Source organism: Mesoplodon densirostris, chromosome 1 (assembly GCF_025265405.1).
Source record: "Mesoplodon densirostris isolate mMesDen1 chromosome 1, mMesDen1 primary haplotype, whole genome shotgun sequence".
Classification (NCBI taxonomy): domain Eukaryota; kingdom Metazoa; phylum Chordata; class Mammalia; order Artiodactyla; family Ziphiidae; genus Mesoplodon; species Mesoplodon densirostris.
In genome coordinates, this window is record NC_082661.1 from 155,545,271 (window position 1) to 155,556,635 (window position 11,365).

At 37.3% G+C, this 11,365-nt stretch overlaps 1 protein-coding gene across 2 annotated transcripts in view; it reads left to right on the top strand.

Moving 5' to 3' along the window:
* SMIM14 (small integral membrane protein 14) overlaps window positions 1-10,000 on the top strand; it is a 69,958-nt gene extending 59,958 nt beyond the window's left edge. For both annotated transcript variants that reach the window (XM_060110913.1, XM_060110902.1), the window contains 2 exons: window positions 4,400-4,542; window positions 6,836-10,000. In XM_060110913.1, coding sequence (XP_059966896.1) covers window positions 4,400-4,542; window positions 6,836-6,868 — 176 coding nt within the window. In that variant the 3' untranslated portion in view covers window positions 6,869-10,000. The remainder of the gene's footprint in view (window positions 1-4,399; window positions 4,543-6,835) is intronic.
* Window positions 10,001-11,365: the final 1,365 nt, after the last annotated feature.

Genomic DNA, 11,365 nt, shown 5'->3' on the forward strand with positions numbered 1-11,365 from the left:
ATGAGGGGATTGTAATATTTCCATTTCACAGATAAGGAAATCGAGGCACAAAGACGATATATGTAAGAGGTGGTGGAGTGAAACAGCTATGAGATGGTCTCAGTTCTTAAAAAGTTAATGACCTAATTAGGAGAAGTAGGAAACCATTCCTTCAAACTAGAAGTGCTACACTAGTCTAGAGAAGAAAAGAAAGAGTGGGCAGAGAAAATGGTGATTTTTTTACTGACGAGAGAGGGGTGTAGTTAAATGAGATTAGTTGTAATATCATGCCAGATGGGGAAAAATAATCAGTCCCCAGAAGGACTGAGTTTGCAAAGTTGGCAAGTGTGTTAGCCACACTAGCATTGAACTATTGCATCAGATTCGTTTGGAAAGCTTTAAAAATATTGTTGATTCCTGACCCCACCCCTGAGCTGCTCCTGAATTAGATGATGTGAGGCAGGGCCTTGGAAACTGTGGCATTGGTATCATCACAGGCTATTCAGATGGGCAGCCAGGCCAGGGAACCACTGGCTAAAGAAGGAAGAAGGAATGGGGTTGACTAGAGCAGGGGGTGCTTTTTCTGAGAAATGGAAAGAGGTAATATTGATGAGTAGGGCCACATCTGATGAGGAAAGGCCAGGCTGAAGAGTTCAGAGTTGAAGCAATAGCAGTGGAAAGCGAGTCACAGGATTAGCCAGCAGAGATGTGTTAAGAGCGGTGTCTTTTAAGCAGACTTTTTTGGCAGTAGTATGCAGGAAGGAAAGGCTGCAATAGGAACCAAGCTAGGAGACAGTTATGGGGAACTAGGAGTCATATTATCACTATGAGAGTCTTAAAATGGAGTGGGCATTTTGTCAGGGTTGCTTTGTCTAGAAATAGGCATTAGTAAATTTGTGATCTGAGGTTTAACTCTCTGAAGCTTCACAATCATTTACCTGTGAAGAGTATCAAAAAGTAAGGGACCCATTTTCCAAACTGAATAACATAAGAATTGGCTTTGGACGTAAACTTCTGGTCTGTACAATTAATCTAGCATTTTACTTCTGAGAGGGCACTATAAGAAGTGATCATGTATAGAAGGTACAGTTATCGTTCTCTGACTACCTTTAAATAATCTAGTTTTACCTAACAGCTAGTTATGAGTTTATTTTTCAAAATTCTTTTAAAATCTGTATTTTCCAATTTTTTTTTAAATTTAATTTTATTTTTTGGCTGCGTTGGGTCTTTGTTGCTGCTCGTGGGCTTTCTCTAGTTGCGGTGCATGGGCTTCTCATTGCAGTGGCTTCTCTTGTTGCGGAGCACGGACTGTAGGTGCATGGGCTCAGTAGTTGTGGCATGCGAGCCCTAGAGTATGTGGGCTTCACTAGTTGTGGCACTCGGGCTCAGTAGTTGTGGCTTACGGGCTCAGTAGTTGTGGCTCATGGGCTCTAGAGCGCAGGCTCAGCAGTCGTGGTGCATGGGCTTAGTTGCTCCACGGCATGTGGGATCTTCCCAGACCAGGGCTCAAACCCTTGTACCCTGCATTGGCAGGCAGATTCTTAACCACTGTGCCACCAGGGAAGTCCCTGTATTTTCCAATTTTACTACCCACAGGAGGAGTAATTTTCAGGGATCTGTCTTCTAATGTGATACTGTCAGAGATTATGACATAGCAAAGAGGTTAAGAGCACAGTCTATGGAATGAGACCACTGTATTTAAATCCCAGCTTTGCCACATGCCAACTGTATGACATTGGGATTTAACCCCCACTTTTCCTCAGTTTCCTCATTTACAAAATGAAGATACGATAGTACCGACCATAAAATAAGATTGTTGAGGAACTCCCTGGCAGTCCAGTGGTTAGGACTCGGCGCTTTCACTGCAGTGTCTGGGGTTCAATCCCTGGTTGGGGAACTAAGATCCTGCAAGCCTCCAGGCGTGGCAAAAAGAAAAAAAAATTGTTAAAAGGGATTAAGAGAGAATGCCTGGTTCAACTTTTAGCTATTATTTAGTAATAAAAATAATAGTATTTGATTTTTTAAAAATTACCATTCTTAGAGCAGCTTAAAGGACAGAATTAGAGGAGGCAAGAGTAGGTATGGGGAGATCAGTTAAGAGACCGGACAAGAAGTGATGGTAGCTTGAGCAAGTGTGGGCACGGAGCTAAAAGTGGACAGACTTGAGTGATATTTAGGAAGTAAATATTTACTTCCTAAATATCACTCAACAGAAACTTAATGATGGGTTAAATAGAGGGTCATTGAGGGAATAAAAGGTGTTTCCATAGGTTTCTGGCCTAGGCAGTTGGATACATAGAAATCCAATTTGGTAGGGCATGGAGGATGGGGCAGGGGAGATGCTCGTGATTTTAGTTTGGGATATTGAGTATGTTAAGTGCGAGGTGGGGTTCAGGTACATTTTTAAGAAGCATTGGCTCTACAGTACACCACAGTTTAGGAACTGTTGATGTGAAGATTTTTAAAAAAAATAGAGAACTACTGATGTAGATAGATAATTGGATACTGGGTTTGAAGTTCAGGGAAGTTGGGGCTGAATATAAATTTAGGTGTGGTCTGCATACAGAAGGTAAGTGAAGCCACAGGTGAGGATGATAGTATGCAGAGAAAGAAGAGAAGGGAACCTAAAACTGACCATGAGGAATTCCAAAATGTAAAAGCCAGGAAGAGGAAAATGAGCATGTAAAGGAGTGGCTAAGTGTTAGAAAGAAAATCTGGCAGTGGTAATGGCACAGAATACAAAGGAAGAAAGTGTTTTAAGGAGAGCATGGTCATGGAAAATGAGGACTAAAGTTACCCATTAGGTGAGCATGGTCATGGAAAATGAGGACTGAAATTACCCATTAGGCTTAGCAGCCTGCAGGTGTCATAGGTGACCTTTCAAAGAGTTGTTTGAATGTTGATTGAGGTAGATGCCAACCTAAGGAGTGAATGGGAGCTAGTGAAGTGTAGATGTAAATATAGACCACTCTCAAGAGGTTAGCTTTGATAGCTGGACAGAGAAAGAGGTTGAGGGAGGGATATATATATATTTTTAAATATGGAGAAACTTTATCGTGTTTAAGTGATTATGGGATGGCTGCAATGGAGAAGAGGGTGTTGAATTCACAAGAGAGAGGATAATGGATAAATTTCTGCAAGAGTGATGGGATCCAAAACTTAAGTGGAGAAATTGGTTTTTAGTTATGAAGGGAGGCACATATAATAGGAGGGAATAAGGAAAGGAATGAATATGGATATAGAGGGGGGAAATGCTGATTCATTGTGTGATAAGCATTGCAAATTGATGACCCCTGAGTACTGTGTTACTTGTTCCTGGAGAAGTGATTGGGTTGGAACAGAGACTAGATTCCTCTCCAGTCTGCTCTTGGGATAGCTCAGCTCTTTGCTTGACTTTGTCCCCTTTGGCCTCAGCAGTGCCACCTTGGCCCTGGGCCCGTGGACCTCAATGTAATGCATAATGCATCTGCTTAGTTTCAGAGTCTTGTCTGGATTTCTTTTACTTTTTCCTGAGGCAGTGAGACCAAAACCAAACATTTATACATAGTCTTGACAGGCTATTTAAATCTAATCTAGAATTTTCATTTTTGTTACTTTGAGTTCTCTAATATACATTTCATTTATTAGAAATTTGGTAAGTTCATACCATGAACTAGGCACTGTGCTAGGTACTTAAATAAATACTTAAGATATGGCTGCTTTAAGGAGCTGGAAAGACTGATACCTACCCAGAAACCTGACGTTTTTCTCTTGATAAAGGCATAGACTATAATATCTAGATCTGAATCCAAATTCTTTTTGCAAAAAAGAATGCAAAATTAATACCTATTTGTTTGAGAATGTCATAAAGGGATATTAATTCATATATTATACAACGTGGATGTCCCCTTTTCCTTAAGCTGTTATTTTTTCATGCTACTTCTGTAATTAAAATGCATAATTTCCTCACCCCTAGAGTGTCTTAACTGTGTATCATGTGGTCTTAACCTGAGTTCTGTAGATCTCAGTATATCTATGGATTGGTGGCTTTGTGGGTCCATGAATCTTCTGCAATTATATGCAAAATTGTTGAATGTGTATACATGGATTCTTATAGTGGAAAGAGAGTCCTTTTTTATCAAATTCTCAAAGGATTCTATTGCCCCAAATATTAAGAACTACTATACTATTAAAAATCTTTACTTAATAGGCTCTGGCTTATGAGTATTTTACACCATTTACCATTTAGATTTCCTCACAGGAGGAAAGGGAAATTGAAGCTGTAATATTTAATAATTCTTAAAATTACAAATGCATTTTTTTATATAATATAATGTTTCAAGTTGCTATTTAAACATTAGGATTTGTTTTTACATTTACCTAACAATATTATAATTTTTCTACAGTTTTTGTTGCAAATACATTTACTGTTTGTCTTTAGTACCAGGACCCCCTAGTGATAATGGCATCAGTATTACCATGATCTTGATGGCCTGGATGGTTATTGCAGTGATCTTGTTTCTACTGAGACCTCCTAATCTAAGAGGATCCAACCTAACTGGAAAACCAACCAGTCCTCATAATGTAAGTGTTGTGGATTAGAAATGTTTTGGGGTGGGGGGATGGGTGTGGCCTGGGAAAGGAGAGGAGTTTGTTTTGACGGAAATATCTGAATTAGCAAAAGGAAGATTTAGCTCACGGAGTAAGTTCTTCCTGTGTAGTCCTAGTAAACCTTGAAACCCCAAATGGCTTAATCTTCGTGGAGTTACATTTAGAGAGAAGTACAGACCAGTAGCCCCCAAATCATTTTAAGGTCAATTCCAATCTTTACTCATGTAAGAAACATAAAAAATGATCCAGTTCATAATAATCCACAGCAGTATTTCTCAAATCTCAGTCTTCCACTACCCAGTTCTGTCCACCTCACAGTTGATCCCTTGCCTCGTATGCTTCCAGCTCCCCAAATTCTCTTACTAGCTACAGTTCAAATGTTTCTACACACACATTCTTCATTTTCTCCCCTTCTGTCCTCACTATCAAATACAACCGAGACACTGAGCCTATCTGGCTAAACCTGTTTCCCCATCCTATTTCTCTCAACTTCATTCTTCCAGTTCTGCATCACAGTAGGTCAACTGAGCTGGCAAAAGGAGAGGTAGGAATCATTCATGTTGATAAATCTTTTTTTTTTTTTTTTTTTTTTTTTTTTTTTGCGGTATGCGGGCCTCTCACTGTTGTGGCCTCCCCCGTTGCGGAGCACAGGCTCCGGACGCGCAGGCTCAGCGGCCATGGCTCACGGGCCCAGCCGCTCCGCGGCATATGGGATCCTCCCAGACCGGGGCACGAACCCGTATCCCCTGCATCGGCAGGCGGACTCCCAACCACTTGCGCCACCAGGGAGGCCCCATGTTGATAAATCTTGATAGTCATGATTACAGCCATTTTTAGAACCTAACTGAAAGTATGATAAAATGACCCAACAGGGAGTTTTTGATAGAGCCTCCATTAAAGGATTCCTTTAATCATTTTCAGAACCAGTGTTTATATTTTTTTCTTTCCCATTTGATTTGGATATTACCTCTAAAAATATTTCCATGACGGATTTACTTGTTGAACACCAAATTATCCCACTAATTCCCTTCTCCAACCTAAAATAATTGCTTCTTTTCCCCAATCTTTCATTGTTACTATTAAAAAGAAGTTTGGTTAGACCAATTGCTTATACAGGAGAAAGCAAATGTGCAGTGTTAACTGGTCAGTGCTTTGGGTTTTTTTAGGATTAAAACATTTATATATGTAGCATGCTGACTTTAGTTAAGAAAGAAGGCATCATTAACACTATATAAAATGCCTTAATTTTATTTTAGGGTTTTCTTGGAGAGGAGGGTATCCATAAAACAGCTTGTATATTGTCTTGATAAAGTGCTTTCTCCTAAGCCTTTTTTCTTACTTTCTGGGCACAGTTTTATTACTTTCATATCAAAGAGCAACATATCCTCAATGTTTGGAACTAAAGAAACCCAACTCAATTAGAAGCCATTCAAAAGTGACAGTCCCCTGAACCTTAGTTCATTGTAGACCAGCAGTTCTAAAAATAATAGTCCCACAGCTCTAGGAATAAGCAAGAAAACATATTGACTAATTCCAAGTAGAAAAATTCATTATCCTCACCTAGGGCCTCATATAGCATGTCAGAGTAAATAAATGGAATCTTCCTGAAGATTCCTAAAAGGTCTGCTCTTTCCTTTACAGTTGAGAAGCTTTCTATTACAAGTAACAAAAATCTGTTCAGCCTGGTTTAAGTAATTGGCTTTATTGGTTTACACATTAAAAAATCCAGAGGTAGGATCAATGTTTAGAAAGTTTAACAGCGTCATCAAAGACCCGGGTCCTTTCCTCAGACCATTAGCTTTATTCCAAGGTGGGCTCCCTTTCTGGTCCCTATAGGGTGGCTGCCAGTTGCAACTGGTGCCACATACTTCCTCATTGACTGACATTCTGTAGTGAGAAATATGTCTTTAGCTTCACTTTGATTGTACTGTACTCAGTCACCTTAGCAAGAGGGATGAGACTGCCTTGATTGGTTTAAATATCACCTCTGGAGCTGTCAGGGAGAGCACTTTTACCTAAGTCAATATCACTGTTACAAAATTTTCCTTTCTTCCATGCTACAAGGAAGAAAGAGACGAACATCGGTGAATCACAGTGTTAACCTAGTGCTCCCTTGTGCAAAAACGTACAAGAGGTCCAAATAAGTATATGATTTGGGATGGGAAGGTGAGGGGCATTGCTGCTCAATTCTTACTGTATGTGTTAGACTGGTTGCACTGGGAGATTTAAGAAGTCAGTTTCATAATTTCTCTCTCTTTATTGCCAGGGACAGGATCCACCAGCCCCTCCTGTGGACTAACTTTGTGGATATGGGAAGTAAAAATAGTTAACACCTTGCACGACCAAATGAACGAAGATGACCAGAGTACTCTTAACCCCATTAGAACTGTTTTTTCTTTTGCATCTGCAGTATGGGATGGTATTGTTTTCATGAGCTTCTAGAAATTTCACTTGCAAGCTTATTTTTACTGCCTATATTATCACCTTTCCTATATTTGAGTAAATGATACATTAAAAAGTTACATGGGGCTTTTTTGGTTTTCCTAAACTTAAACATTCCATTCATTCTGTTTGTAACTGTGATCATACTTTTTGTGATAATTTCTGGGCTGATTGAAGGAAATTTGAGATCTCTACATTTAAATATTTTAAAATAGTTTTGATGGGTTTAAAGATTTTTTTTAATAAGGTATTTATAAAGTTATTTGGGGTTATCTGAGATTGTATGAAAGAAAATTAGAACCACATTGTATTTACACTTAACCTTGGTAGTTTATTTGTGGATGGCAGTTTTCTCTAGTTCTTGGGACTGTGACAGCCTTTGGAATATTTTACAACTTACAGCTGAAATCTGTATCATCCTCTACAACTGGCTTATGTGCAAAGGAAAGGAGGAAAGAAGAAATGAAGTAATTGTTTGCTAAGTTTTTATTCCCATAAAAATGTCTAATTAAAGAAAACTTAAACATGATTTAAATATGGTAGATGATTTACAGTCCATTATATGAAATTTGTAAGCCACTGTACACTAGCCTTACACAGTTCATGAAAGGAGGAAAAAATTTAATTCTTTCTGCATTTGCCAGGTATAATCTATACAGTAATAATTTAAGCTATAATTTATTTTTGAAGTGGGTGCCTCTCAGGAAGCTGCTTTTCTGTTGTAAAACTTCCCTGTTAAATGAAACTATCTTAAAGCTGTATTGGGGGCCTGTTTGGTTACTGATATTTGAATGCTGTTTACTTATTTACTCTGTTGTTTTCTTTGAAGAAAAAATTTTGAGTCTTGTTATCTTTCTGACTTTAAACAATATTTAATGAATTCTTGATTTACTCCAAGGGAAAAGGAGGAAAATGAGAAACAATCAAGGATCTTTTTTTTTCTCAACCTCTTTCTCATTCTTGTTCGGTAATAGGATGGATTGGGGTGGGGAGGAGCATTAATTTAAGTAAAAATTTGAAATGTGAAAAAGTGTAAAAGGTTGCATTTTTTTTTTCAGTTTGATAGAAAATGAATACAAATGGCATAAAAAAATTCTGCATGACCTGTGTGGTTATGGAATTTTTTCCTAGCAAGTGATTGCAGATGATATATGGGGGCTAGAAGATATTTTGCTATCAATGTAAGGATTTTCCCCCACTAGATCAGTTTAGCTTTTCACTGTATAGATCTGAGAAATTACTTGTATGAATTGAATAAACTTCTCTATATCATTGTACTGTTTAATAGAGTCTCTGATACAATTATGTGATGCTCATAGGGTATTTTTTCCCCTTTATTATGATTATATTCTAGGCTATAAACACTGTAAGGGCTTCATTTCATTATATAATCCATTATTGACTGCTTGCATTCCTCCTGTGCATCTTGGCTTTGTCCTCAACTTCTTGACATAATATAACCTACTCTTAATTACTTGTGTTAATTGAGGGGTATTGTAACACAGGTAGGTCAAATCCTGGATAAATGAACACCATAGATTTAAGGGTTTTTCTCTCAATATGGCCTATTGGAAGCCTTCCCAGCTCTATAGCTCTTAAAGCATTTAAAGCAGAGAGGCAGGAATGGCTTAAGATGGAGCTAAATCCCTATAAGCATTCCTTTTTCTGTCCTTGCCCCTGAACTTTGAAGGCTAGCACATATCTCCTAACAATCTGCTCTCTAAGCTGCTAGAAGGCTAGTCTCTGGATAAGATACTGATGTGTTCACTGAATCTGTGGCTCACAAATAATTAAGAATTGACTTTGGTTGAAGAAGTGGATATGACATGGAAACAGAATGTCAAGCGTTAGCTAGAGACCTGGAAATCTGGGTTCTTGTTCCTAGTTCTTCATTTCTGTCACATATACTTAATTGACATTACATTAGAATATTAACCTTTTCCTATATGGGCCACCTATTTAATTAGTAACAAAAGTTTTTAGTGAAGTATTAAGTCTTGGTTTTTTTGCTTGTAAAATTTCTCTGCACTCCTGACAAAGACAGTGTGCAATAGCACATAAAGTATTTCTGTTAACCTAACTAGTAATTCATATTATTTTCTTTAATTCCTAAAGCTTCTACATGTGGCCTTTTTATTGAGCACACTCTTACTCATTACTTGGCTTGTAAACATTCACCTGAACTGTGGCTACTGTCATTTTTAAGTAATCTGAAAAAAAGAAAGATAAAGCTTCACATTTTAATCACTTTTGGCTGTTAAACATTCCACAAATGCCATTAAGAGTTTATTTTGTTTTAGAGTTATTTAATGTTCTTTTATGCAAAATAATGTTTTTTTGCTTTCCACGTGGAAAAAGTTAACATTGGAACTGTGTTTAGTAAAAGATTTTATCATGTATTTATCCAAGCACTATCCCATGGTCAGCAAGTCATATTTTAAACTACTTGGAGAAAGTTTCAGAAGTAACTATTAAATACAGCTCTTCCATGGTTACTTTTAGTGTCTTTGTCGTATGCGATATTACAGTGTTTATAGAATTATCTATATCTTACATCTTCAAAGGAACCTCAGAAATCTGTCACCCTGAATCAAAGTCTGTCACTCTAAATGAATATGTGCTAAAATTTGACCAGCTCAGCTTAAGACACAGAACAGCAACTTGAAGGAGAAATGGAGAGAATTTAAGTTAATGGGTTAAATTTTTGTTGTTGCAATAGTAGGTTTAGTCTTAACATTATAATATTTCTAAATGAAAAGTCATATGTATTTGTTACCATGTCTGATGATTACTTTGTTAAAAGCAAAGGTGGTCATATGATGTACCAAATGTTAATTGCCGTTTTTAAATGTTTAAATCATGCCAAACAAATCATGTCTGTGCCATCCAGGGTTTATTGTAATCTTTTACTGAGTACTTGGATTGGGATAAAGGGCTTGTACTATGCACTTTTTATTAATGAATAAATAGAAAACATTAGTAACACTCACTGTTTTCTGTTTGGCTTTTATGGGAAGAGAAGTGAGCATCTCTTGCTTAGTAAAATGTTAACATCCTTTATTAAACAGTTTCTTTGTAAGATTTTTTACCCCAACTAAAAATTCCTAAGATGAACTTTGAGTTACAAGAAGAATATTTATGTAATAACAGTATGGGGCCAGTATTCGAAAGTAAGGATTCTAAGAATCTCTACGAAATTAGGTTGCAATTACATTTCTTTTGTTATTCTTTTTTATTTCTTCCTAGAATACAGGTTCAATAGACATTTGCTTTGAGGGTATAATATCCAATCGTTTTAATTATTTGGGCGGACATATGTTGCTCAAAAGGAGCTAGACATGTAACTGTACTGAAAACACCCAAAACTGAAAGTTTGCGTTTGCTCTATAACCTGGAATCCATCCAGATACTAAAGATCAGGGACTTACCTGGTGGTCCAGTGGGTGAGACTCTGCACTCCCAGTGCAGGGGGCCCGGGTTCGATCCCTGTTTGGGGAACTAGATCCCACACTCATGCCGTAACCAAAGAACCTACATGCCACAACTAAACATGCCGCAACGAAGATCCCACATGCCGTAACTAAGACCCAGCGCCACCAAAATAAATATTTTTTTAAAAAGATCATTAATAACCATACACATAAAAATAGTATAGTTTTCTGGTATGATTATGATGTCAGTGTCTGTGTGATACTTAAGTGTTAAAATAGCAAAATTTGTGAAATATATAACTTCCTGGAGATAGTGACAAAGTCTCAATCTAAACTTTGTCACTGTATGTCAGTGCATATCTGAGTCCCCAGCAAAACTGTTTTCATTAAATGGCTCTGCAATACTAGTTTTCCACCCAGAAAATGGAATTCAAATAAAATAAGTTTTTGATCCTTGCCATTTCATCTGATAGTTTTCTCAACTCAGAATCTCAATTTATAAAATTGGTTCTCCCCCACCCCCCAAAATGTTCTGTAAACACCAACCATGATTATCTTCCATGTTTAGGTTTTTTAAAAACTGAAGTTATCAATGTGATTTTTCCTCACAAGGAACTTAACCTTGCATATCTTTTCTCAAACAAATTGTTTACGTTTGTTCAATAAACATTTCAACAAGTTTATTTTTATTGCTTAACTGTTTATGCTTTAAAATGGGTGTTATTCAGGACTAGATTATAGAAACCATTTTAAGCCATTAGATGCTAAATTGAGATATCTGTTGATAGGGAGGAGGGAGATGTCTGGAGGCAGGGAAAATGTAGGGGTGCACAACAATACGTGTAGTTTTAAGAATAAAGCAACTTTCATATCAAGTAAGAATTATTCCCTTATACAAAACTCTGCTTATTTCTAGAAAATTT